At 50.0% G+C, this 27,534-nt stretch overlaps 1 protein-coding gene across 2 annotated transcripts; it reads left to right on the forward strand.

The window, feature by feature from the left end:
• Positions 1-735: 735 nt before the first annotated feature.
• On the forward strand, positions 736-26,005 carry RHBDD2 (rhomboid domain containing 2). 2 transcript variants are annotated; one of them, XR_012648096.1, is made up of 5 exons: positions 736-934; positions 2,672-3,073; positions 3,543-3,693; positions 6,623-7,027; positions 25,890-26,005. XR_012648096.1 is itself a non-coding variant. In XM_075013495.1 (4 exons), the coding sequence occupies exons 1-4, from the start codon at positions 757-759 to the stop codon at positions 6,966-6,968; spliced, it is 1,077 nt and encodes a 358-aa protein (XP_074869596.1). In that variant the 5' UTR covers positions 736-756; the 3' UTR covers positions 6,969-8,869. The 2 variants fall into 2 exon arrangements, 1 of the variants encoding a protein (XP_074869596.1); XM_075013495.1 differs by lacking the exon at positions 25,890-26,005 and having other exon boundaries at positions 6,623-8,869.
• Positions 26,006-27,534: the final 1,529 nt, after the last annotated feature.

Raw genomic sequence — 27,534 nt, forward strand, 5'->3', positions numbered from 1 at the left:
GAGATCCCCCTGCGCCTTACTTGGCATGCCAAATAAAGGTTCTTCTTCCACTCTCGGTGTGTTATTGGGCCAGCGTTGCACACCGGGCACGAACTGCCACTGCAACAGGATGAAGGCACACAAAGGGAAATGCTACTTCTGCAACTTTTTTGTTAATGCAAACTCCGGTTTCTCCAGACGTGGAAATGTGCTTTTGCCCCTGTCAAATACGATCAATCAATCTGCAAGCGCCTCCGCCACGCTCCTTGCATGGGGGCACAGAGGGGAGCCCCCGCGCGCGGGGGAATTTCAGCCTTCAGCCCAAACCCTTGGGGGGCAGCTGCGAAGAAGGGCCGGGAAACACGGACCCCAGTGGCTCGGAGGGGGGTGAGCAACACAGCCCGGCCTCTAGCCTGGGGGCGGGGGAACCTCCCGAGCGCCTGCGGCCTGGCTGCTGGGTTTTACCCGCCTGGGGCGGCGCCGTGCGGGGGGAAGGGCCCTTGGAGGGGATCCGTCACTTGCAGCTCAGGCCAGTGGGCGGCCTGTGCCACGTGCCGCAGGCCCTTGTGGGAACAAGGCCCGGGGCTGACCCAGGGAAGGAGACTCCGAACTCCCCCCCAGCGCCCCAGCACGGGAGGAGAGGGCGGGGCCTACGGCAGGTTACCGGCTTTGCGGGCGGCGCTCCGTTGCTACGGTAACCAACCGACTCTGGGAGTTCACCCGGAAGCGGAAGTGGGCGGGAGCCGGAAGCTGGGCTCGAAGCGGGGGCTGTCGGCTATGGCGGGGAAGAGCCGCTGGGCGGGGGCCTGGCCCTGCCTCCCCACCGCCGCCTTCTTCACCGGGCTGCTGTCGCTGCTGGTGTCCGCGCCCGGCCTCTTGCACAGGGCCGTGGACCCCGAGCCGCTTCTTCCCTCCGGCTGCTCGCTGCGGCCCGGTCCGGTGTGGGATGGGGAAGGTGAGGAAAGGAGACGGCCCGCCTGGGAGCTGCTTCCCCCCGCAGGCCGCCGATCCCCAAGGACCGGCTCCCAGCCTCGTGTGTCCTCCCCTGCTGCGGTCACCCCCTGCCCGCGTCCTGCGAGCTCCTTGCCCCCGGGCTCTCTCGAGGCTTGGGAACCGCCCCGCCCCGTGGCAGTCAGCCCTCTTCCTCCGGTCTGTCCGGCACCACGGGCGCTGCTCCCCCCGGTCAGGTCTGCTGGAAACCGCCTCCCTCCTCACCCTGGGGATCGTTGTTATAACAGTCCATCCGCTGAGGGCTGCCTTTCCTGGCCTACCTCTGTGTATCCCCACCTCCTCGTCCCTACGTGATATGTCTCCCCCAGGTGTGTGTCTCCAGCCAAAGCTATTGATATTTCCCCTCTTGCACCCTTTCTGTGCACTTTTTCCTATCACACACATCCTCCCCAAGGTCCTGTCATACTGAAACACTGCCCCCCTCATCCCCCTGTGCAGAGCTTTCTTAATTTGAGGATCTATCCTCAAGATTGCTACGTTAACATCTCAAACTGTAGTAACAGGGAGGTAGCCATGTTAGTCTGTACTCCAAAAACAAAACAAGACAAAACAAACACCCCCCGCCAGCAGAAATGTAGCACTTTAAAGACTAAGCAAATGATTTATTTGGTGATGATCTTTTGTGGGACAGACATCAGGTCTGATGGAGTGGGCCTGAACCTGGAAAACTCATAACCAAATCATTTTGTTTGTCTTTAAAGTGCTACATTTCTGCTGCTTTGTTTTGTCTCAAACTGCAGTAATTATGTAATGTGGGGAGAAAAGAGAGTTCTTGGGCTCCAGAATGTTCTGGTAGAAGAGTGAGGCTAAGATATCAAGAGTTTCAAGAATCCACCTTTTGGTTATTTGTACTCCACCTCCTTTGCTTATGTCCTTAATCCCCATGTTCTCTACCCCCAGTACTGAATTACTTCGTTGCTGTTGCTGCTCTGTTTAGCTGATTCTGTAATGTATTCTTCTCTTTGGTTCTAACTACTTATATCACGCAATAATCTTTTTAATCTTATGTGTTAAAAGAATCTTAGAAGTTAGGGAAAGAAGATGTGTTGAGGCACGAAACCCTTCTCATGGATTGAAATTTGAATTGGTTTGATGTCTGATTTAGTTAGCCCAGTTACAGACCAGTATCAAAGAAAGAACTGAAAATCCAAGGTTCTTACGTCACTGTGAACGTATGAGATCTTACAAACTTGTGCTGTCAGCAAGCAGGGCGGGCAGCCTTCGGATGGGTCAAAGAAGACATGTCAACTACTAATGTTACAGCTGAAGTGAAAGAACTAAAACCATAATTTAGATCAATGTCATATTAAGGTCTGCTGCCTCTTGTCCTGACAAGGCTAAAAGCTCTTTGGAAAGGCCGGTTCAGATATTTCCAGACCATTACACTTTCCCAAATGCTGGTGCTGGACGAAGGACCAGAAAGAAAATGTACCTCGGGACTAGTACAGCACTAATCCTGATTGTAGTTGGCACTTCCTCCAGGGTAGATTTAAGTGGTCCTAGTTATGTGTCTTCCACCCCATTCTGTGAAAGGTTCTTCCCTAGGCTGATAGAATTTAAAAAAAAAAAAGTCCCATGGTTTCATATTTTATTTTCTCCCCTTTTAATCAAACTTAAAATAGTATTAAACTAAAACAAACTTACTGCTCTCTGTACCTGTCTAAAAGGACTGTCTGTTCAGTTCACAGACTGGTGACCTATATCTTTGTCTATGAAGATCTGATATCCCTGATATGCGGTGCTGTTATCATCTGGTACTTTGCTGGTAGCTTTGAGAAGAATGTAGGCACGGTAAAGCACTGTTTCTTCACCTTTGTGTTTGCCATTTCTTCAGCCCTGTTGTTTCTCTTATTTGATGCTGTTGTTTCTGGGGTGTTAGAGGTGGCAGATGCCAAAGGATTTACGCCAGTTGCTTTTGCCATGTTGGCAGTATCCACCACCCGTTCACGGATGAGAAGGGCACCACTCTTTGGGGTTAACATTCCCGTAGTGCTGGTGCCCTGGATAGTGCTTTGCATGGCATGGTTTATTCCCCACTCCTCTCTCCTGAGTAACATATGTGGCCTCATTGTGGGAAAAGCTTGTATCCTTTCCAAGAGCAATGATCTGTTCACCATCAAAAAGCATGTGTGGAAGCTGGCTTCTGATGGGGAAGAAGTGAGGGGAAAATGCTAAACTCTGACTGCTTAGGCTCACTGGCTTTTTGTTGTGCTGGCTCATGGTTTTCTGTATGCTGCTTAACAACTCTTTCCTGGTTTCCTGTTGCTCAGAGGGACCTGATCCTGCACTAATTTTTTACCCATCACTTCCATTTCAGTGAGTTTACACAAGGAATGCAAGACTGACAGTCATGGTGCTCATTGGGTCTGAAAACTGAAGATGGGAGAAACAGTTTTTCTAGCCATTCTGCCTTGTGCATTCTATAAAGAGGAACTTTGATCTGGTGGTAAAAAAAAGATGCATTTAGAGAGTTAGCTTGTGGAATGTCGGTTCTGTTTTGCCCATGCATTGGGAATTTTTCACATTCTTCCTTAACATCTTGCTAAATTCAGATGGTCTTGGCTACTGCTTCTATTTGGATCTCCCAGAATGGGTGATATCTAGACTGGATCAAACATTCCCATTCAGTCTGCTGAAGAGAATACCAGGCCTGAAGTATATTCCAGGATCTTTGGCAGAGAGAAGAGCCTTCCAGAGTAGGAAGTAAGTGCATGAACTCCAACAACACTGCAGCACTTTTTGTGATTGGAAGATGTTAAATGACTGCAAAGCTATATCATGAAGTCCAATGTCTTGCCTCTACTGTTAGACAAAGGAGTGGGATCTCATGATTAAAACATCACACAGGGAATCAAAACTATGGCTTTTGTGCCTGGCTGTCCTATTTTTCTGATGACCTTTGGGAGATCAGTAGCAGAGCGATAACCATGTTAATCTGTACTCCAACAAAACAAAGGAGCAGAAATGTAGCACTTTAAAGACTAACAAAATGATTTATTTGGTGATGAGCTTTTGTGGGACAGACCCGCTTCATCAGCTCAGTCATTGATCTGATGAAGTGGGTCTGTCCCACAAAAGCTTATCACCAAATAAATCATTTTGTTAGTCTTCGGTAGATCACGTAGCCTCACTTTACCCCACATGTGCTCTGATGAAAGACGGGATATAAGAACATAGTATGAGTTAAGTTTTCCTTTTCCAGTGTAGAGGTAAGATTTCTCTGCAGAAATAGAATATGTCATCTGGCCACAAGCACTCACTCACCGCCTGGAACATTCAGAAATTAGGTGGAATTTACCTCATTGTAAAGCACATTTGCTGCCAACATTCCACTCTCAGTGGACTGAGGATGATTTTTTAATAGTGTTAAACTTCTGTGTAGCTGAATAACTACAACGAGTTCGCCAGCACAGAAGTATTTCCACATGATTACCAGTATAAAAATATGCCTGTAACAATAATACCTCAGACAGTCACTAGATCTCCTAAATTGGAATGTGCCCAGGCAACGCATGCAGGGCAGACAACAGGTTTGTGTGTGTGAAAATTTGATATATGACAAGCTAAGGTGTAGAACTACAGTACTGCAGCCTACTGTGAACCTGCCATGGACTAACCGCTCCATAGTGAGCTTTGAACAGTAGCAGAGTGGAACTTCTAACACCTGCTGGCAGGATCCACGTGTGCAGATGGTGCATTGCAGATTACAGCACTAGAGTTATACTTCATTTTATGATGTACAATCTGTGTCTATAGATGAGCCCAAGGAAGGCTGGGGAGCAGGCAGAAGTTTGTATCTCAGTGGGTTATACCGGGGTGAGCAAAGTGGGGGAGTGGGTATGAAATTTCACAAAGGGTGGTGCAGCAAAATCGGCTGCTGGGTCTCAGGCTCATCCATCTAATTAAAAATGTTGAAATATGTTACTGTTATGTTTGTGTAGTCACATTTGTATACCGATTAATAAGTTCTTACACTCTACACACTTATTTTTTTACACTTGCCCAAAGGGTTTTTTCTCATATGAGCATAAGTGAAATGGCCATTGGTTTGGGTTGCATTAAACAGGTTTAAGTCCCTGCTAATTGCAGGGATGAAAAGTGGGGCCTGATGTAAAAAGTTTGCTCACCTCTGGGTTATACTTTCCCTTATGAATTAGTACTGACCTAAGGCCTCTAGATTATGAGCACTGGGGCAGGGACTGTTCTGTGCTATACGTGTGGACTATACCTAGTTCTGTGGGGCCATGACTTCTGCTGGGGACATAAATTTACTGTGCTGTTAACTAATAATAGTGTCTTTGATGAAAGCATTTGCTCTTCTGAAGGCTGTATGTCATGGATGAGATGAAATAGACTCCTTTGGAGGGAAGGTGTTCTGTACAAGTTAACTATTGAATATTTGTGTGGAGGAAGGTGTTTCTAGGACTTTCCAGATTAACTGAGCCATGCTCGCATATGACTTCATTTTTCAAACATGCATTCTGTTCTTATTTTTGCAGCTTTAGTTTATGCCAGTGTGAAGAATGAACACAATTAATACTAATACTTGTTTACATCTAAGAGATCTTATATTTGCTGTTTCACTTGCTTTGGTTCATGTTAAAATACAAAGTTGGCAGAGAGAATACATTTTGACAGAACGTAATACTTTTGCATAATGTTTTGTGGCCCACGAATGCAAGAACAGACATTGAGGTAATAAAGGAACAGGCCTGGTGTGATGGAGTGGGGGGAGTGCCTGTGTGAGTCAGGCTGGATGTCTGAGGCTAGCAGCAGCTCCCAGTGGCTAAGGATGACCCTGGGGCTACAACTGGCAGGTAACACCTCTGCCTGAACAAAGAGGAGGGAGGAGCTGAGCTGGGTTTTGAATCGGGGGCGGCAGTTAGAGGCTAGGAAAAGGGAGAGCTGGAAGGCAGCCAGCCTGAGGAGGGGGAAGCTACACCCCAGAGGGGCACCCCTCGGGGTCTTCTCCCCAGGACAGGTTGGAAGGACTGTCTCTGGCTGCTGTGCTGTCGCTTCTGTGAGAAACTGGGCATCTGTCGCCTAATAAACCTTCTGTTGTACCTGCTGAGTGAGAGTCACTCCTGCCAGCGGACGGGGTGCAGTGCAGGGGGACCCCTGAACCCCATCACACCTGGGTATTTGGCAGTTGTGGGCTTTGTGATTCCCCAATCTTGGGCGAGTTGCTTGTGTGGACTGATCAGTGTGGAGCCTTTGTCTGTTGTGCAGAGCATCTACCTGTATGCCTCACTCTGCTGACTCACACCTCATGTTAGCAGCTGCTGTTTCTGGATCCCTTTGCTCTTGCATTATTCACTAGGTTAGTAACTGCCTCCCAGATCAGAACTGGCTATTGTTTTCATGAGGCCTCCAAGACTTGTTGTAAATAGCACTCAGGGGGTGAATAGTTAAAGAAGATATGTCTTTCACGGGTGGCTGGCCAATCTGCTTTTATTTAATTGCTGAAAAGTGGCAGCCAAGCTCAACCTGTCATAATGGGGATTGACTGTAATCACCATTCAGAGGGAGTAGTGACGGGGGGAGGGGTGAATTTGCCAGATGGGGGCTTGCAGATGTTTGGAAATGCCAGCTGTGAACACCCACTGATTTTAATTTCGTCTTTTCTGTTCAGGATTAATCCGGTTCCAGGCTCATATCCCACCCAGAGCTATTGTCACTCTCCTCCAGCCCTTCCTGTGGTTCATTTGCAGCACCCCAGTGCCCAAAACCTGGGATCCTGGCACAATTGCCCACCAGGGCACATCCATGGCAGCCTCCCTTACCAAACTAGCACTGTTGTTGAAAAATTCTACGTGCAGGGCAACTTTAGTGCCTCACCTGGACACAGCTGCCAATCAGCTGATCCCAAAGGCGCATATCTGCCTGATTCTCAGATACTCATGGGAATGGAGAACTTGGAGGCCAAGTTTCAGCATGCATCAGGTTGCCCTGCAGTGATGGTCCCAGCTGAGCTCTGAGGAGAGCAGCCTCTGGCTTGTGTTTCTGCCTCGGACTGCCCCAAAGGAAACCAAACAGGGTGAGAGCTCAGATTTCATGGCTAGATTGAATGACTTGTTTCAACAAGAGGGGAAAAAAACTGGCAGATATGAGGACCATTGTTGCCCCAACATCTACATCATCTTCAGCTAGTACAAATGAGAGTCTGAGAAGTGCATTAGGTCAACTGATGGAACAGTGTATTCCTCCCTCCTATGACAGAGTTGGATATCTCAAGCTGAGGTTTTTCTCTGGGATAAAATCTACTCTTGTTGGAGAGGATGACTTTGAATCTCAGATGGACCAAGTGGATGGAGAAGTGGCTGCTGGATGGGAGTAGAGCTGTCAGCAGGGAACAGAAAGCTTTGGCCTAGATCTCACTCTTAGCAGCCTTCCCCAGAACGGATCAGGGATGGTCGTGGCCTGTGTTTGCCGTCCCCAAGGGAGGAACTGGGTGGATTGAGTGGACAGTTCATTCTCTCTGAAGCCTAGCAAGGCAGGTAAGCAGACCCCACCAGGAGAAGTAAGTAGGTGAGCTGATGGAGGAATGATAATGCCCAGATAAGATCAAAAGACAGTGACTAGCTGAAAGTCTGAAGGGACCAGCCCTTGGTGTTGCCAGATCATTACAGACAAGTAATCCTTCTGCTGGTGCTGCGGAGTATCTACAGGATTTGGATGATATGTATGGGACTACTGAGAGTGGAGAAGAGCTGTATCTACACATCCAGTCCACATATCAAGAGGGAGGTGAAATGTTTTCAGAGGACATATATTGTCTAAATAAGCTCCTACATAAGCTACCGGTAAAGAAGGGGATACTTGCCACCCATTTGAATAAAGGAAGGATGGAGCAAATAGTGAAGGGTACTTGTCCTGGCAACCTATGAGCACTGAAGCTGTAGCTTTCTGATTGACTCCAAAATCTTCCCTCCTTCTCCAAACTGAATTGTAACAGAGAGGTGGCTGAGTTAATCTGTATCCTAACAAAACAGAAGAGCAGTCCTGTAGCACTTTAAAAACAATACAGTAATTTATTAGGTGATGAGCTTTCATGGGGCTGGCCCACTTCTTCAGGTCTGGAGATAGTGCTGTACTGGAAATGGTGCTGAAAGCGAATTGGCATGACGGTTTTATAACACAGAGATACAAACCAAAAACAAATGAAATGAAATTGAAATGGAAACTGACAAAATCACTATATCACTAAATGGTAACCTGCTTAGTTTACCAGGACTGAAGATACCTGGTACTATGGTTGCAAGAGGAAGGTGCTTCTGAATTCTGTAGGAATTTTGGAAGGACACAAAACGTGGGAGTGGTTCGTGCCTGGTTACAGTACTGCAGTGAAGTGGGACAGTTTTCAGCTGTGTGATTGGAGGATAGCTGGATCCAATATTAGCTGGATCCCCACGTAACGAGGAGCAGTTGAGGTGCCTTTTGTTCCAGTGGGGAAATCACCAAGGAAATATTACTGTCTTGAAAGAAGAAAACTTAACTTAAAATAGCCCCTGATAATGGCAGTTGTAAATAGCAGCTCCAGTCCCAGTTAGCACGGGGCAGATGCCAGCGTTTCTTGTTCACTTATCCTACTTTTTCTACAACACATTACAGTGAATCCGTATTTGATCTCAGAGAACTGGTATAACAGCCACGCGCATTAAACCTGAGCACTCCTGTTTCAATGTGGAAGTCAGGGGCTAAATTCTCTGCGCGGCAGATCGGTTTGGAAAGGAAATGCCCATTTCCGCTTCCATGGCTGTGGAAATAATCAGATCCTCCTGCGTGCCTGGTATTGTACCTAAAGCAGCCCAGGTCATCTAGAAGAGCCTTCTCTCCCCTACTTACTTCTCCTGGTGGGGTCTGCTTACCTGCCTTGCTAGGCTTCAGAGAGAATGAACTGTCCACTCAATCCACCCAGTTCCTCCCTTGGGGACGGCAAACACAGGCCACGACCATCCCTGATCTGTTCTGGGGAAGGCTGCTAAGAGTGAGATCTAGGCCAAAGCTTTCTGTTCCCTGCTGACAGCTCTACTCCCATCCAGCAGCCACTTCTCCATTCACAGCAAGCGCCATGCCACGTTCTAACATGCCGGTTCTCAAAGTGTAGTCCATGAGGCTTGGGGCTTCCCCATCCTGCAGCGGGGAGCCCATGCTGGCAATCCAGCCCTGCGGCGCCCCTTCCCCCAACAAGGTTCTTTCCCAGTACCAACTGCCCGCTGTGTGGGGGGTAGCCCCGAGAGCCAGCTCCGGCTTGCAAGGGAAGAAGTGCGGCTCTGTGCTACCGCACCCTCTCCCCAGCGTGACACCAGAAACTCTGCTCATTGGAGGGTTTCCGTGCTGCTCCAAGTGGCCATATTTCGGCCAATAGGAGCAGTGCAGGGCGGTACCTGGGAGTAGTGGGGAGCATAGAATCTGGTGAGGGCCCCCCCATGGCCAGCCCCTACACCTAATGTGCCTCAGCTTCCCCAGCCCTGATCAGACCCTGCACCCCCCTCCTGTCCATCTCTCCCAGCCTCAATCAGTTCCTGCACCCGCCTCCTGCTCAGCTTTCCCAGACCCAGTTGGCTCCTGTACTTCTGCTTTGCTCCTGGACCTCCCACACCCATCCTGGTCCTGCTCCCTCCTTCCTGGCCAGATTCTGCACTCACCCTGGCTCCTGCACCTTCCCACCCTTCCAGACACCCTACCCTTAGCCTGTTCCCCCACCCTCCCTCCTGGCTAGATCTCCACTCTAAGACTGCTCCAGCTTTCTACCTCCCACCCAGAACTCACCCCACTTTACCTCACAGCACCGTACCTCCCAGCCAGACCTCACCCCATGCCTAGCCTGCTCCTTGGTATCCCCCTCCCGCATATTGAACCCCTCATTTTTAGCCTTGCCCCAGAGCCCAGGGTGGGAGGTTCAAACATCTACTAACCCTGGGACCCCAAAAGAGTTAATCTGGCCTGTGGGAAGCCCTGAAGCTTGGGCCTCCCTGCCTCCTCTCTCCTTTCACCCCCTGCAGTCGAGGCTGGGGAGGTTAGTTTTGGGGTGTTGCCTCTCACTTGTCACCCCCCCAGCTGATTTTTCTTTAGATCAGTGGCCCCTGGCCCAAAAGGGGTTCCCTACTGTTGCCATAAAAAAAGGCAATATTGAAGCCTCCTGCTGCCTCTTTCCTGGCTACCTAGGGCTTGGCGGAGCTGGGAGGAGCTGCCCCTCCCCTCCCATATCTGTATTTGGGACAGGGAGATATGGTCACCCTAACTTTGAAGGAGGAAACGGAAGTGGGGAGCGGAAACTGCCACGCTAGGTCGGCAGGACCCCCTCCAGGGCAGCCTCACCCATGACACAAACCCTTAAATATTAACAGGGGAACATCTGTATGCAGCTGCTGACCTGAAGTGGCACACAGATGAACCCCTGTTCCTGCTTTCTACTCGAGTGAGTGAGGCTTCACACAAACAAGAACTAATTCTCTGGGCACTGTGGCAATCAATGGAAGATAACAAATTCCCTGCCTACTATAGGCAGCGTCTGCACAGAACACCAGGGCGTATGTGCTTGCCACAGCGTCAGTAGGGCTCTCTCATCACTGTGCATAATCCACCTTGCCAAGAGCCAGGTTGTCTGGAGAATTCTTCTGCTGCCCTAGAATTGCGTATGCTGGAAGTTAGGTCAGCTTAATCCACTCAGGGGTGTGGATTTTTCACATCCCTGAGCAACATGGTTGGGCTGATCTGACCTGAGTCACCAAGGTCACTGTGTTTTGTGTTACCAGAAAACTGGGAAAATGCCCAAGAACTTGGTGTTCTCTGTGCTTGGCACAGGTCTGCTGAGCAAGCCCCCTGGATCCATGTGCTAGAGGCCAGACTTCCAGCTGATGTAGATATTGGCATAGCACCCCTGATTTCGGTGCAACTCCATCAGTTTATACCAGCTGCAGCTATGGGCCATGCATATCACTCAGTGATGCCAAGCTTAAGTGCCCAAAAATTGTGATCAGGCTCTAAAAATCAAGAGATTGTCTTAAAATCGTGAGATTTTTAAAATTATTTAAGAAATTGGACAGTCTCTTCATTTGCTTCCTCTGATTAGTGAGCTGAGGGGTCACATTTTCAGGATATTTCTGTACCTCTCATGGCCAGACCCCTATTTTTTCAAAAACAAAAAGGAGTTCCAGACGTTAGCAGCAGCAGGACTGGTATTTTGTTGTAATGAACACTGAGATTCTCGGGTAGTCTCATCCAACAGCTGGACTGACATGAAAAATACGAAACAGTGGAAGATTTGTAACACTGCGTCCTTGCAGTTCTTTGACGTTTATTTTGTTATGACAGTCCCAAGCATTGTTATAGGCTGGGGACTGACAGTCTAAGCAGCAGTACAGTGGAAAGGGACCTCAGGGTTGTCGTGGATGAAAGGCTGGACACAAGTAAACAGTGTGCCCTTGTAGCCAAGAAGGCGAATGGCATTTTATAGTGCATTAGGAGGAGCATTGCAAGCTGATCTAGAGAAGTGGTTATTCCCCTCTGTTCTGCGCTGGTGAGGCCACATCTGGTATATTGTGTCCAGTTTTGGGCCTCCCGGTGTAAAAAGGATGTGGATGTGCTGGAGCAGGTTCAGCAGAGGGCAACAAAAATGATTAAGGGGCTGGAGCATGTGACCTCTGCGGAGATGCTGAGAGATCTGGGCTTGTTTAGTTTACGGAAGAGAAGACTGAGGGGTGATTTGATAGAGCCTTCAACTTACTGAAGGGGGTACTTTAAACAGACGGAGAAAAATTGCTCTCAGTGGTGACAGATGGCAGAACAAGGAGCAATGGTCTGAAGTTACAGAAGGAAAGGAGTAGGTTGGATATTAGGAGAAACTACTTCACTATGAGGGTGGTGAAGCACTGGAATGCGTTACCTAGGCCGTGTCTACACTAGCCCCAAACTTCGAAATGGCCATTTCAAAGTTTACTAATGAAGCGCTGAAATGCATATTCAGCACTTCATTAGCATGCGGGCGGCTGCGGCACTTCGAAATTGATGCGCCTTGCCGCCGCACGGCTCATCCCGACGGGGCTCCTTTTCGAAAGGACCCTGCCTACTTTGAAGTCCCCTTATTCCCATGAGCTGATGGGAATAAGGGGACTTCGAAGTAGGCGGGGTCCTTTCGAAAAGGAGCCCCGTCGGGACGAGACGAGCGGCGACGAGGCGCATCAATTTCAAAGTGCCGCAGCCGCCCGCATACTAATGAAGCACTGAATATGCATTTCAGCGCTTCATTAGTAAACTTCGAAATGGCCATTTGAGTGGCCATTTTGAAGTTTGGGGCGAGTGTGGACATGGCCAAAGACAGACAGATGGACCCTCAGACAGACGCTGTAAAATACAGGGAGAGATTATGGGAAGAACTAAGCAGGGTCAGGCTTTAGGGAAGTGCAGGGTTGTTCAGCTGAGTCACATGGGCAGTGAAACCAGGTGGGGCTCATTTGCTGCAGCTTTACGAAGGCCTGCCCGACACCTAAAACTTAGGTCAGCCTCAGGTCCCAGGGCCTCCCCTGCTGCTTGCTTAAGACATGGGGTCTGAAGAATGACACAAGGTTCTTCTTGCTATTCAGATAGTTTTACTGTAGGAGAAATTATAAATGCTGGGAAAGAAAGGAGATTCCCACGGCATTGAGGCTTGGAGGATTTTTCTGCTCCAGGGCAGTGGTTTTCAACCAGTGTGCCATGAAGTTTTGTCAATTTCCTCACACTGTGGCTCTTTGCAGAGCTGTTGCAGGTGTGGGAGGGAGAGCTGATGATCCCACACCAGCCAGGGCTCAAGCAGCAAGGCTGCCTGAGTCCCAGTTAGCAGAGGGATTGGTCAGTTTCCTCCCCGCCCCATGGTGGCTGTCTGCAGAGCCACAGAGAGAAGAAACCCTGACCCTGCAGGACCCTGTTGGTGCTGGAAGGCAACTGAGATGCTGCTTCCTGCCCAAATGAACTGGTAGGGAGCCTGCCCTCCACGCCCTGCTGTGGTAAGGAAGAGGGAGGTAAGGCAGGAGCCTGTTGGGGCTGGGACATGGTTTAAATGCCATACGCTGGCTCTAAGGGGCTGGCAGGGAGGGGAGCTGCTTTCAGTAGTTACTCATTTACTCAGCATCCCTCTCATGGCATCAGGCAGATTTTGAAAATGTGTCTGTGCTCGCTGTCGAAGAGGGTGTATTCTGTGGTGGATTGGAAACATTAATGCGTTTGATCTTTGTTTAGCTGCTTGTGTGCAGTTCTGTGTTGCAAAACTCTCTAGCAAGACTAACTGTAGTAAATGTAAGTAGAGGTGGTATTCATGAGCAATCAGTTCAGCTGTAAAAAAAAAAAAAAAGCGGGTGTGCCATGGAGTTTTGTCTCATTGACGTGTGCAGTGGTACTGAAAAGGTTGGGAACCCCTGCACTAGGTACTTTTGCAACTAAGTCGTATGTAAAGGGATCCTAATACACTGGTAAAAGCTGTAAAGAGAGTGGAGCTGCAGAGTAAACAGCACCTGACTGCTTGTTTTTGACGATGTGCCGACCTACTCCGGGTCCCATGGGTGCGTGTGGGGTGTGATACAGCGGGGGGAGTCGGGTGGCCCGGGACCGACCACCCCACCTTTATAGCAGCCTTATATAGTGTAGCAGCAATATGTGATTCAGCGTATCTACTTTAAAACCTAGGTTTCCACAGTATTATGAGTACCAGGAACAATAACACTCCGATTGTGAACACCACAATGCCCTGTGGCTGTTCTAAGTCCCAATAATTCTCTATACAGCCCCAGCTAGACCAGCTAGTGGTATTTACTGATAGTGATTGATTCATTTATTCGTAACTACAATTACTTAACACTTGGTTTTTATATATATATATATATATATATATATAGTTATTTATTTGGCATAGGCTAAACACTAGGTTACATATAGCTGTATATAATTACATGTGACTTACCAATAACATCCAGTGCTCCCACATCTCACCAACAACTACGTTACAGCGGCCCTTCAAGTCAGAGATACGGCTTGGTTGGGACCTTTCGTGGTGGTGACGTCCGGGTGATCAGGCCGAGGTCTGCTGTCTGGACTGGAAGTTGCTAGCCTCCGCCTTGTGTCCAGGAGCCCACACCCTTATTCCTGCTAAATCACCTTTTATACTGTTTCTTACTTGGGGGTTTGATACCTGGCCAATTAAAGCGTTTGTTACCTAATTTGGGCTTTCTATCCTCCTGGCCTGTCAGAACATGTTACAAGATTTCCTCTGTCCTTGGTCTTTTTCTGAACCTCCCCTGGGACCCTCTGATGTTGTACAACCAAGATGTTCTCTTTGGGGGGCTTCCAGCTACTAGCCCCAGCTGTTGTCTTTGGGGGCTTGCTATCTGCTTGTCAGGATGTTCTCTTTGAGGACTCTCCAACTACTTGTCAACTTTCTGATTTCTTTCTCCTGACCTGACTTCAGACCTACCCGCCGTTGTATGATAGCGTTCCAAGATGGAGTGTATGGTCATTCTGCCTTGCGAGTGAGGCCCGGCCACCAGGTGCTCATGCTCCCACAGTTTTCAGCAGAGCGCATTGAAGCTGGGACTGTGTAAGATTCTTTCTGCAACAGAGGTGAGGCTCTGAAGTGTCTGAGTCAGGCTTTTCTTTACCTTTGGCTTAGGGTAGGTCTTTATGGGAAAGGCCAGATGAAATAACTCAGGTTTCACATTACATAAGAAACATAAGAATGGCCATACTGGGTCAGACCAAAGGTCCATCAAGCCCAGCATCCCATCTGCCGACGGTGGCCAATGCCAGGTGCCCCAGAGAAGGAGAACAGAAGACAATGATCAAGTGATTTATCTCCTGCCATCCATCTCCTGCCCTTGTTATGAAGGCTGGGGCACCATACTTTATCCCTGGCTAATAGCCATTTATGGACCTAACCTGCAAAAATTTATCAAGCTCTTTTTTAAACCCTAATAGAGTCCTGGCCTTCACAGCCTCCTCGGACAAGGAGTTCCACAGGTTGACTGTGCGCTGTGTGAAGAAAAATTTCCTTTTATTAGTTTTGAACCTACTACCCATCAATTTCATTTGGTGTCCCCTAGTTCTTGTATTATGGGAAAAGGTAAATAATTTTTCTATATTCACTTTCTCCACACCATTCATGATTTTATATACCTCTATCATATCGCCCCTCAATCGCCTTTTTTCCAAACTGAAAAGTCCCAGTCTCTCTAGCCTCTCCCCATATGGGACCCTTTCCAAGCCCCTAATCATCTTAGTCGCCCTTTTCTGAACCTTTTCTAATGCCAATATATCTTTTTTGAGGTGAGGAGACCACATCTGCACGCAGTACTCGAGATGTGGGCGTACCATAGTTTTATATAGGGGAAGTATGATATCTTTTGTCTTATTATCGATCCCTTTTTTAATAATTCCTAACATCCTATTTGCCTTACTAACTGCCGCTGCACACTGCGTGGATGTCTTCAGAGAACTATCCACTATAACTCCAAGATCCCTTTCCTGATCTGTCGTAGCTAAATTTGACCCCATCATGTAGTACGTGTAATTTGGGTTATTTTTTCCAACATGCATTACCTTACACTTACCCACATTAAATTTCATTAAAACCAATTACATCTGAATGAGAACATCCACCCAGGGGCTCAATGAGCCTTCATGTCATCTTCACTTTCCTGCATGTCCCCATGGACCTGAGCACGAAGCAGGGCTAGGAATGCAACGCCATGGTGTGTCTGGACAATAGGATGCTCGAGTTAGCTGTGGGCTCTCTCTATGCATTTGAGGTCTGGTGTAAACTTAGAAATTGCATTGATCTACTGACATTGCTCAGCACTGGGAAAAATGCACCTGAGCCCCATAGTTAGGTCACATGAGAATCCAGCATGGATGGATCCAGGTCAACAGAGGAATTCTGTCAATTCAGCTGCTGCCTCAGAGGGACAGATTCACCCCACCCCCAGTGCGTCTGGTCTGGTGCTGCAGCAGGTGTTGCGCAGGCATGTGCTTCAGCTCTCCAGCAATGCTCACCTCAGTCCTGTCTAAGTGCTGCTGTTCAGGCTTTGCTAGAGCACTGGGCATGTTGACAGCACCGTAGATACCTCAGCTAATCCCCAGTCATTACAGGCTTTGCTGGTTCCCAAGAGGGTCATGTTGCGGGGGCAGGGGATTAGAGTGTGAATAATTAATCCGTGGCAAAAGATTACATTCTTTCCCTTTTGTTCCCACTCTGGAGCTTTGTGGGCCTTAAGAAGCTTTACCCCACTCCTTGTTTCAGCCCCTCCTTCTGGGTTGCTTGTTTAGTTGTAGCCCCACCACTCCCCGGGCCTTGGTTCTGCCGTCCAGACAGCAACCTGACAATCCATTTCGGAGGGCAGCCCTTACCTGTCTTGCTGTGGATTAACAGGGAGTGGGGTGTTTCTGTCCTCTGAGCCCCAAAGCAGGCGATACCTCTCTGCAGGCCCCCATTTGAAAACTGCTCATTCATTTCAGACCCATTTCCTGGTGTCACTGTGTGTTACTGACACTGGACGGCATCCCCCATGCTGGCGGCAGAAATGAGCTTATAGACAACTGGACACTCATTCAAGAGCTCAGTCCCGCTTGGAGCTGCTGCAGGGCCTGCAATCCGTGGGGCATCATACAGCGGAGCTGATCCCACGGTCGCCTGCGGGAAGGGCTGCTACTACGGAGCTGAGCTTTGGCGCTACCAAACTCAGCTCTGCTCCCCAGCAACAGTCAGGCCTGGGTGCGTGAGGGGAAGATGTAAAACAGGTACAAGGCACCTAATTCTGTGACACACGAGAGGGGAAGTTCTGTCCTGACCCCACCTTATGCCCTGACATGCACTGACCCAGAGCCAGGCTAAGTAGGGAGGACAATCCAGTGGGTTGCTCTATCCAGAAACCTCTCTCTGGCCTTTGAGCCTTGCCAGGTCAGAAGCTATGAACAGGTACCTATGGAGGATTTTTGCAGCACTGAGAAGGATCATTCCCCTTGGGAAGTGAAACAGATTTAGCACTGACATTCCCTGCTTCTTAACTGCCTTTGAAGAAGCTCTGGGAGATTGGTCAGAATTTTCAAGCCCCCTGCCTATCCTGCTGATGAGTTTCTCCTCGGTCTTCCCCATCTGTACCAGTTTGTTGTCTCTCCTTCCTAGATCATCAGCTGTTGGGGGCAGGAACAATCTTTTGGGTCTGTGTTTGGATAGCACCCAGCACCACAGGCGCCTCATCCATGCAGGAGGCTCCTTAGTGCTATAATAATACAAATAATAAGTCTTTGTGAAAATGGCTGTACGTGTAATAGGGAACATTGACCTCTGCTCAGAGCCATGTTCTTACTCAGAGATTCTCTCTAACAAGTCATTTTGAAAAAGTAGGACCAGCAGAACAACAGATTCCTGGAATTGCTATTCTGCCTTGCCTTGGCAGATTCTTCTGCCAGCCCACGCAAGGCAGACCTTGTACTGTAATGCTGACATGGGTTACCACAGCTGAGGGATTTGCCTTGACATTAAAGCTTGCAGTGCCCATTTTACGCTCATTTTTATGTCAGTGGAAAGAGTGGGGTATTTCCATCTGCATCCGAAGCTCACGTGAATGGACAAACAAGCACAGTGGTGCCAACGCTTGCAGTTTGATCACAAGGCTGGAGAGAGTGTTTCTGACTAATCCCCTCCCCAGCTGATGGAGTTAAGAAGCTTCAGGAGAAACTCAAATTTTATTTAACACCCCATCGCTCCCAGCAAACAGCAGACAGTCAAAGTGTGCTAGGGCCCTTTTAGCATGCACAAGCATGGTCCACCTGGACCGTTAGCGCATAGCACTCTGGAACATTCCAGTTGCTTCCCAGCTTCCCCCATGTTGTTTAGCTGTGCCATGGGCATGTTTTGAACACCCAGGGCTGCAAAGAGATGGTTGGATGTGTGGACCAAGTACATCCTAAAAGGCCAAGGAGGCAGGAGGCAAATAAGAGACCTCAATATTTATTATTTCAAACAAAATCTCATGAGCGTCAAGTTCACCTAGTGATTCTCTGGGGCTTGGCTCCGGATTTTAGCACTTGTGAGTTTGGCATATTCCAATGCCTCAAAAGAAGTGCCTCTAATTTCCGACCACAGGGAAACTGATGTGTATACAAATTAAAAGTCCCCTTCACCTCATGGGATGCACAGCTGGGGCGCCGACTGGTGCAGGAGATGCGAGATGGCGTTTCTGAGCTGGTGGTAGCGGTCTTGGCTGTTGTGATGGACAAGGCATGAAGAGAGGAATTCCTGTACTCCTGTGGTCATTTAATGATTCTGAGAGAGGCTTTTCTGCATCTGCTCCAGTTAGACATGCAAACCCTGCACTGCCATGCACAGCATTTGCCATTTAGACACAGCACCTGCTATCTGTGTGTGAAGCTGCCTGATGGTGTGTGTAGCTGCATTAAGCCTCCCACATGGCAACCCCAAATCACATCTTCTGACACCCCATCCCCTGATATGCATGTCCAGACCATCCCCTCCTCATTCCTCCAACATCTCTCCACACATCCTGCTGTCATTTCCCTTTCCCAATGAATACAAAACCCAGCAATGAACACAGACTAACAATTAACAAGACTGCACACTGGTATCATAATTAATTATTACAGAGCCTTCGGCAAGGATCTTAAATCTTCGCACCACCTCTGGTGTTTATAGCACTTTTCAGTCTCAGCTCTCAAAGGAAGTTGGTGTCATTATCCCCATTTTACAGGTGGGAAAATTGAGATACAAGGTTGAAAGTGACTTTCCCAAGGTCACCCAGTGTCAGAAGTGGTAATGGAACCCAGTTCTGCGGAGTCCTAATCCAGTATACTGTACACTAGGCTGTGCTGTACTGCCTGCTCTGTAATTCATTCCTAACTATTAGAAACCTGGATGAAAGCAAATATAGGTGGCAGATTATCCCCCATCTGCTGCAGGGCAGGGGAGCAGGGAGGGGTTTCTGCAGCATTCTCTGAAGCCTCTGGTGCTATCTCTGTCAGCGACAGGCCACTGGAAAAGATGGCCCTTGGGTTCTGAGCCTGTCTGGTAATTCGTGTGTTTACTCCAAAGTTTTCTGCGCTTCCTCTTGAAGGCTGTCCCCAAAGCATCTGGGTGCGGGTGCAGGGGAGAAGCCTCCTGTATCAGCAGCAGCAGTGGTGAAGGAGCTCGGCTGGCAACAGGAACAACAAGCCCCATTTGCATCACTGGGTACCAACAACCAGCACAGTACAAGTCTGACACCCAGGGGAGTGTTGCATAAGCATGGGCTGCAGGAATGATATGACAATGAAATGACATCGTAGGATTTATCATGTCACCTGCACATCGGTTGTCAAATCACCCCAGGCACTGGTCCCGTTGGCAGTTACGGGCTCAGGAGGGTTTCTAATCTGGTCGCAGCCTGAATTTGTGACTGTTCCACTTGAAAACTCTCCCCCACGAGTCACAGCCAGAATCCCAGTGCCTGATGATCACCTAATCCCTGCCCTTTCCAGGAACACAACAGGCGGCCCGGGGGCGCGAGCGTGCAAGTTGGTGCTGAACAGGGAGGTTAAAACCTCGGCCCAGGCGGGGGATAAGCCAAGTTTGTTCAGAGAAGAGGAAGGGCCATTTGCTGACTCACTGGAGCAGAGGAACCCCAAAGATGCACAGGAGTCTGGTGGGGAGGAGCCCGTGAATTCATTGCCTTAGGTCCACACACTGCTCACAGGCCAAACTGGGGTCTAGAAGAGCCCTGCTTCTATTGCCTGGCCTCTCTCCCCACCAGTGGTAGAACCAGGGTCACGGCTTCTCACACCTCTGTCAGAGCCTCACACAACAAACCATTGCCACAGCTAGCTAATGGAGTGCCTTGAGGTCACTCGTTCCTCCTCTGCCGCTCCCCCCACGCTGGCTGCACCCCATTCCCTCTTCGGAAGAGCGCACCCAGGGCCCACCACTTGGACCTGAGTTTGCTTCCACCACCGGTGTGGACTGGACTGACTGGCAGGGCTGAGCCAGCTGGAGCTGTCACCTGGGAGCCTATCCAAGGGTGGAAGTGCTCAGATGCACTCATGCAGCCCGGCAGGACTCTCCCTTTGCACAGCAGCCTTTGGGAATGATGGCAGCACTGCAGGCTGGCAGCAGAAAGTAAACTGACCGAGGAGAAGAAGAGATGGGGCTGCCAAGGAGGCTGCGGAGAGTTTGGATTCCACTGCCAGCGCAGGCTTCAAGGAGCCGATTGCATGGGCACATTGCTGCTGCAACTTTACATGCAAGGCCCAGGTTGCACATGGAACCTCTGCCCTTGCCCAGATCGCCAGCTCCAGCAGGTCCATCCTCCTGGAAGGTGGAGGCGACAGGATAGGCACCAGCTGCCCCAAAGCCCTGCTCAGGCGAGCGGTGGGAGGTGCTGAGTTGGCTGGGGCAGCAGGAAGCTGACACGGTGCATAGCATGCAAAGGCGCACTAGTGCTGGGTACGAAGGAGCCCGGCAGAGTTAGAGGACCGTGGGGTACTGGGGTCTGGTGCTGAGCACCAGCTTCAGCCCTGCAGTGAGCACAGAGCCAGGTTAGGGCAGGAATCTGATACCACCTCCCCCATCTGACCCAGGAAATACCTCTGCTGGCTGGCTGGCCCTGCCTTGTTCTTGCTGATGTCAGGGCCTGCTGATGCAGGTCTGTGCCCAGGCAGAGATGGATAGCTGTGTACAGGGGCCTTCATTCCCCAATGTTCCTGCTGCCAGCCAGATTTATCCATTCAGGCTCCTGTGCCCTTCACCTTGATCCTTCCACTGGGAGGGAGTTAGCAGCACAGAGCAGCTCTTGCGTTGGGTGATTTCCCACTTCCCAAGCTACACCCGTGAGCTGGAAACAAGACAGTTGTTCAGCTCTGTAGCCCAGGCCCGTTCCTTCCCTGTTTCCTGGGCCACGTTTCTTCAGGAATCTCTGCTCCCCCCTACTACCTTGCAGGAAATATATCCCAGGCCTCCAGGGCCTCTGTCACCCCAAATACATTAGAGAAAGTATTTTTCCCCAGTGCATTATGGGAAACATTCCCCCAGCCTCAAGGGCTCTGTGACTGGTGCCTGCAACACTACTGGAAATGCTTTCCTAAGCTCTGGGGATGGATACATTCCCCCAAAGCATTTGGGACCCTTCTGCCAGGAGCAGCCAGGGCTGGGTTCAATATCTAGGGACCACTCTCCATCCACCCCCCACAGAACTGGCTTACAGTTTTCCCCCTTGCGTCCCAGTAGCCTGGGAAATTCATACACCACCCCTGAGCCAATGCTTCCCCACTCACAAGCAGAGCCTGCGGGAAGAAAAGCAGCTTTGAACTAAAGGGAGAGAAATAACCTGGCATTGATTTGAGGGAAAGTCCTAAGCAGAGTTCATGAACAAAAACCCCCAGTAGATTGGGCATTGTCGTCTTCCTCTCAGATTCTTAAGACCAGCCCCCGCCAAATGTCCCCTTTGCTTGCTCAACCCTTCTCTGCACCCCACTGACAGTTACTGCCCTTGGTCAGAGCACACCCCAAGTTCAGTGGTGCACCCCCAGAGCCCCACCTCCATCCTGAGTGGGGGCAGGTAATAAGACACCTTATTCATTCCAGTGGTCCATGGTCATTCTCCTTCCACCTACCTGCTCCCTCCAGCCTGCCCTGCTGGCCATTTGCCTCACCTTTCCGCCACTGCTCTGCCAGCTACTCATTGCACCTCTCCCCCCGAGCCCTACTGGCTCCCAGTTATCACCTGCTGCCGTCCCCTTCTTGCCTGGGGCTTGTGCCTCTCACTCTCAAGTGATTTCCGCTCAGCAAGCACAGTAGACGAAACAAGTCACACTCAATTTGTATAAAAACAAAGGTTCCACAGGTCAAACCCCTCCAGGTCGGAGACATCACGCAGCTTCCTGCCCAGAATAATGTTCTCTTTGGGTACATTGGAAATAAGCTGTCGCAGAAGGCTGTGTCTAGATTTCCAAGAACTGTCGGCAAACGATACGCAAACTGTGCAACGCATTTGTGTACCTTTTGCTGAGAGTTGCCTTGGGAGAGGCTTTTCCGATATTTGGTCTGTCCACACGGGACCAAATGTCACAACCCTCCCCTCTGTCGAGACACCCCTTCTTCCTTGTGGCGTGAGGTGTTCAGGGATGTCGACAGGATGCTCCTGACCTGCAGATCTCTGTCGACAGACCCGCAGTCTGGGTGCATGCTCCGTCAAGCAAGTTTTTGTCGAAGTTGCCATGGGTCCCTGTGGGATGAGGATGAGTGAGGCCCTGCCCATGCTTACACTGTTTAGGAGAGAGAGTTGTTTCAGGGGCTGGGGTTCTCCTCCAGAACAACGCTAAGCTCAATGGCGCGAGCAGGAAACTGAGCTGTATGGCAGACTCTAGGGAAAAAGGGACTGGGAGCCAGTACTTTCTGGTAATGGCCAGATATATAGCCAACGTGACGCAAGATGCAGCTGAACTCCAGCTAGAGCACTCCCTGCTCCCTTCATGGAGGGAACCACTGAGGGAGGCCAGTGAGGGAAATAAGCCTATTGCACAGCTAGGAAACAGTAGGTGGGAAACAGCCTTTTGCATAGTCAAGTGGTTAGTGCTTGGAGATATAGGAGACCCAGGTTTGAACCCTCATCTCATTCTCCTGCCCACAAGTGACCAAAGTGAGTGCAAAGGCTGGGGATGCCACTAGGAGGAAATGCTGTGTTCCTTGGCAGAAACCATTTGAGGGGTGGAAGGCACCCTGCTGCATCTTTAGCCATGCGGGAGGAGTGATAGAGCAAGAGGAAGCCATCAAGGCCCTGAGGAGGTTGCAGTGAGATTCTCTTTCCCACATGATCACAAGGAAGGAGCTTCTCAGGTATGCCTATCCCACCAGTGTCCGCAGCCTTATAGAATCATAGAATCCCTGAGCTGGAAGGGACCTCAGTAGGTCATCGAGTCCAGCCCCCGGCCCACAGCAGGATCAACCCCAACTAAGTCATCCCACCCAGGGCTTTGTCAAGCTGGGACTTAAAAACCTCTAGGGATGGAGATTCCACCACCTCTCTAGGTAACACATTCCAGTGTTTCACCTCCCTCCTGGGGAAATAGTTTTTCCTAATATCCAGCCTACTCCTCCCACACAATAACCTAAAACTATTGCTCCTTGTTCTGCCATCCGTCACCACTGAGAACAACCTCTCTCCATTCTCTTTAGATCCTCCCTTCAGGAAGTTGAAGGTTGCTACCAAATCGCCCCTCACTCTTCTTTTCTGAAGATTAAACCAGTCCAAATCCCTCAGCCTCTCCTCATCGGTCATGTGCTCCAGGCCCCTAATCATTTTCGTTGCCCTCTGCTGAACGTGCTCCAGTGTGTCCACATCCTCTGTATACTGGGGGGCCCAGACCTGGATGCAACACTCCAGACTATTCCAGGGCTGATGTGAAGTGCACAAGGAGACAGAGCCATGGTGACATAACTCCTGCAGCACCGGGGGGAGATGTAGGTCACTGTATTTTATTCCCCACCTAGTCTCCACCTGAGTGGAAATGGCACCACCTTCCCTCTGCTGTTAATTGCAGGCTGGGTAGGAAACCTGATAAGCCTCTGTGTGAGCATGCATCCTTTGGCTGCACAGGCAGGTGTCTGGCCTTGGTGCCCTGCTTCATTCCAGTTGCCGGATGGTTGGTGGGGTTCCTCCTCCGGAAGTGCCCATGCACGTGGTTGTGTGGTAAAATTAACCCCACGTCCCTGATTTCACTTGTGGTCATAACTGTGGATCCAATTACCTGGCTCAGTCAATGTGCCAGGTGAAAGCCTAACCACGTGAGCAGGAAGTCTACCTGGAGAGAGGGTTAGGAAAAGCAGTAATTTAGAGAAACGTGGTGTCAATAATGCAGCACAGCTGCCAGGTTCTCAGCCAGGGGCCTGGGTGAGGTTCGAGGAGGGGCAGAAACAGTGATTTCTTTTTTTTTTTTTTTTGTGCCAGTACTGAGTACCAGCACCTCAGCAGCCCCAGCTATGGGATTGCCTGGAGGGAGGGGGTGGGAAGCCAGCGGAGGCAAAAAAGGCCCTGGGCAGAAAGTAGGAGTGGGGTTGCTACCTGTGAGAGACAAAACATGAGACATCTGAGATGATTCTGAGCCCATAAACTGGACACCTGGCAGCATTTGCTGAGCCCCGGACAGTTTTTTTCTAGGACAGCTGCCTCAAATTGGGGCTGCTCTGGGGAAACCGTGACAGGTAGCAACCCCAAATGGTCAAGGAAGGACTTTGGGGAAGCCCAGGAGGTCTGCATGGAGCAGGCAGGGAGGCACCTGTACAGGGCGCTAAAGAGCAGTCTTGCAAGATCCTGAGGTGAGTCCTCTAGGTGGGAGGGAAAGAGAATTCCGTGTAGCAGGTGGGGTGCAGAGCTCCACGGGCATGAGGAAGACGAGGCCCAGCCAGGTCTGTAGAAGGGCTGGAGCTGAAAAGGTGTGCAGGCAGAAGAGACCTGTGCAGACTGGGACTCTCCTGTGATAGTGCTTGGTCGATATTGCTGCTACAAATAGTCATCGTTCTGTCCTGACTCTCTTAAAACCCAGCAGCGTGTGCAGAAGAGCCGACTTGCCCTTAACACGACCCATCATGGTGGGAGATGCCCTGTGATAGGCTCTCCTTGCCTAGAGCCCTCTGCTAACGGCCCTTCCAGCTCCACAGCTCTTGTCCACCTCTTCTTGTTGCTCAGCTCTCTGGGCACCAGAAGTTTAGTTCCTTCTCTTCCAAAGTGGACAGAGTCCAATAAACTGAACTCAAGTACACCCCTTTCTGCGCTCACTCATCCAGATACTTCACCCCTTCCCTGGAGGCCCAGACCCAAATTTCAGCAGTGCCTTTCTCCTCTCCCTCAGGGTCGTTTGTCCAGTGGCCAGCAGGGGATCTCAGGAGCTTCCTCTCCTCTGGGCTCTTGTCCAGCAACTGCACCGCGAACAGCTAAGAGCTGCTGTCAGATTCCTCCCTACCTCCTTAGACATGGCCTGCTTAGGCCTTCCCCAGGCCCTTTCCCTCTGGCTCCATCCTGGCTCCCCTCTGCAAGCCCTGCCACCACTAATCAGACAAGAACTGCACAGATCTTCCCCTTCATCCACTTTCTTATCTTATTCCGTTAGGCTCACCACGCAGTTCCGTCTCCCACAGGGGTTTCATCTTCGCTTGGCCCTGGTCCACCCTCCAGGTGCAGCTTGGTGCTTCATTAAGCTCATTAGCTCTGGTTAATTCAAGTTCAAGGTACATGGCACTCACGTCCACCCTCCTGCAGCAGTGTGTCCCCCAGGCTGACATGGAGTATGTTGCTGCTGGGGCTGCATGGTGAGAGCAGAGGGAAGGGGCCGGGAGAAGGGAGGTGACTCCCTGCAGCTGCTCCCACTGCCATGCCCTGCCCTGCCCCGCCCCAAGGCAGTCCTCTCTTGTCCCCAGCTTAGGGGTACGGGTGACCATCACAAAGCCCCCAAAAGCTCAGGGCCTGGGCTGGCCGCCTCATCTCCTCCTATGGACAGGACAGCTCCGCACACACTGGTACCTCCGCACACTCTGGTACCGTCGTCCCAAGAGGCAGGCTGCTTCCACAACAGACACAGTACCCTCATTGAACCCCCAGCAGCAGGGGACTGGGAGCCAGAGCCCCTCCCTGCCCTGTGGCAGCCCGAGGGGCAGAGCTGGCCTGGAGCCCCATGGCAGCTCCTGGGAGCCGGCCTGGGGAGGGAGGCTGCAGGCTGGGGCTGCACCAGCCCTGGATCGTCAATCTGTCTGCCTGGAGAAGCCCTACACCTCCCCTCATCTGACAAACTCTCTTGTCCGGGACCTGTCAGGTCTTGAGCATGCTGGCAAGGGAGGTGCAGCCTGTCGTTAAATGTACATCTACATACATGTGCTGTTATTACTTTTACAGTTCCAGTGTTTACTCAGTGACAATACCGACGTAACTTGCTGGACACACGTCTCATTCCTGACCAGAAAAAGGTCTCTTATACCTGCTGATGACAACCTGAACCAGACGGTTACCCTGTTGCACTCAGCAGCTTGTCTCTCTCACCAGCAGAAGTCAGCTCAATACAAGGTAATATCTCTCCACTTAGTTGTCTCAGTCTTACCTCTGAGCAGCACGTGAATTTATGAATTGTTTTGATTGTGTCTTCAATGCGTGTGTGTATTTGAACGGGCAAAAGATGTCGTGACTGTTAGAGGCTGCGGCTATGCGGTGGCGTAACTCGGAATAACAGGTGCTTTGTGCCATGCAGACTGCGTAAATTATTTCGAACTCGGTGCCATCCCAATGGAACCGAAGTTCGAAATCAGCAGCTATTTGGAAGCTTCTGCTCGCCCCTTGCATGATGTGGGCGAGCAGAAACGGAATCCTGCGCGCCCAATAACCCTGCTATTTTGAGTGCAACGTTCATTGGGATACAAATGCATACCGAAATACCAACCACAGTGTAGCCATAGCCAGAGTTTAAAGTCTCTCTCTTAGGGGAATTATCTACACAAGTATGATGAATTTTCAGGCGTCCCTCATGACATTAAATTATTGTACCAGCTACAAAGATGGGATATAAATGACATTACATAAATTATCTTAGCAAATCAAAGTCATTGCCTAGCCTTTCCAGTGCTTAAGGATTTTTGGAATACACGGGCTCCCGTTTATAAGTCACCCTGATATATGTTGTTTTGTACTCACATCATAGTCAAATTGAGGGCAAAGACGTAAAAAATTCCCTGCTTTTACATCATCATGCTTTGATTTGAAATTTGCGGCCGCTATCTTAGCATTATGTAATGTACCAGCACCCATCACGTGGCTTCTTCTGCCTGGCGTGTTGCAACTAGCTTTTCAACACACATTTTGTGTCCTTGTTCCTTGTATGTATTTGCCATCAGTCAACGCTGAGCAAGCACAATTGAAAGGGCCAAGGTAAAGAAACAATGCAGTAGTATTGTGGTAAACACTAAATTGGATATCATAGGTCATAATAAAAAGGGCGAATGAGTGGTTGAGATTGCCCATGTTCTTAACTTGCCTGTGACGAGTGCTCGTACGATACTGAAGAATGCTTCCGAAATGGAAAGCAAGTGTATTACCCAGAGGCACTGAGACCTCATACTAGAGCGAGTGAAGTCTCTGCTCTACAACCTTGACTGAGAGCCAGCTGGCCTTTAGCTCATGCGGTAGAGCACAGGGCTTTAGCCCCGAGGATGGTAGGTTCTACCCTTGGTGCCTGCAATCTAGGTCTGTCAGCCTTATACAAGGATAAGCATATGCTGAAGCGTTAGATGCAAATAAGGAGGCAAAGAAGCGAGATAATGGAGAGGGGATGGATCAAGGCTCTCCACAAGCAAAACATGCTGATTGGCTTAGCCCTCATTCAAGAGGAGGCTTTAAGGTTCTACGAAGATCTAAAAAAGCAGCTGGGAGAGGAATCTGCTTCAAGAGAAAAGCCCTTCTAGGCTGCCTGGGGATGGCTTCACCGTTTCCAAAAAAGGTACAGTTTCAAAAATGTAAAGATTCAGGGAGAGGCTGGCAGTACTGTTGCAGA

Source organism: Carettochelys insculpta, chromosome 19 (genome assembly GCF_033958435.1).
Source record: "Carettochelys insculpta isolate YL-2023 chromosome 19, ASM3395843v1, whole genome shotgun sequence".
Classification (NCBI taxonomy): Eukaryota; Metazoa; Chordata; order Testudines; family Carettochelyidae; genus Carettochelys; species Carettochelys insculpta.

What these genes read in the sequence shown, in the direction of transcription:
- RHBDD2 (XM_075013495.1), top strand. Translation starts at nt 757, where the DNA reads ATGGCGGGGAAGAGCCGCTGGGCGGGGGCCTGGCCCTGCCTCCCCACC. An exon ending in TCCGGTGTGGGATGGGGAAG is followed by an intron (nt 935 to 2,671) that starts GTGAGGAAAGGA and finishes CTGTCTGTTCAG; the next exon opens with TTCACAGACTGGTGACCTAT. An exon ending in AGAGCCTTCCAGAGTAGGAA is followed by an intron (nt 3,694 to 6,622) that starts GTAAGTGCATGA and finishes TTTTCTGTTCAG; the next exon opens with GATTAATCCGGTTCCAGGCT.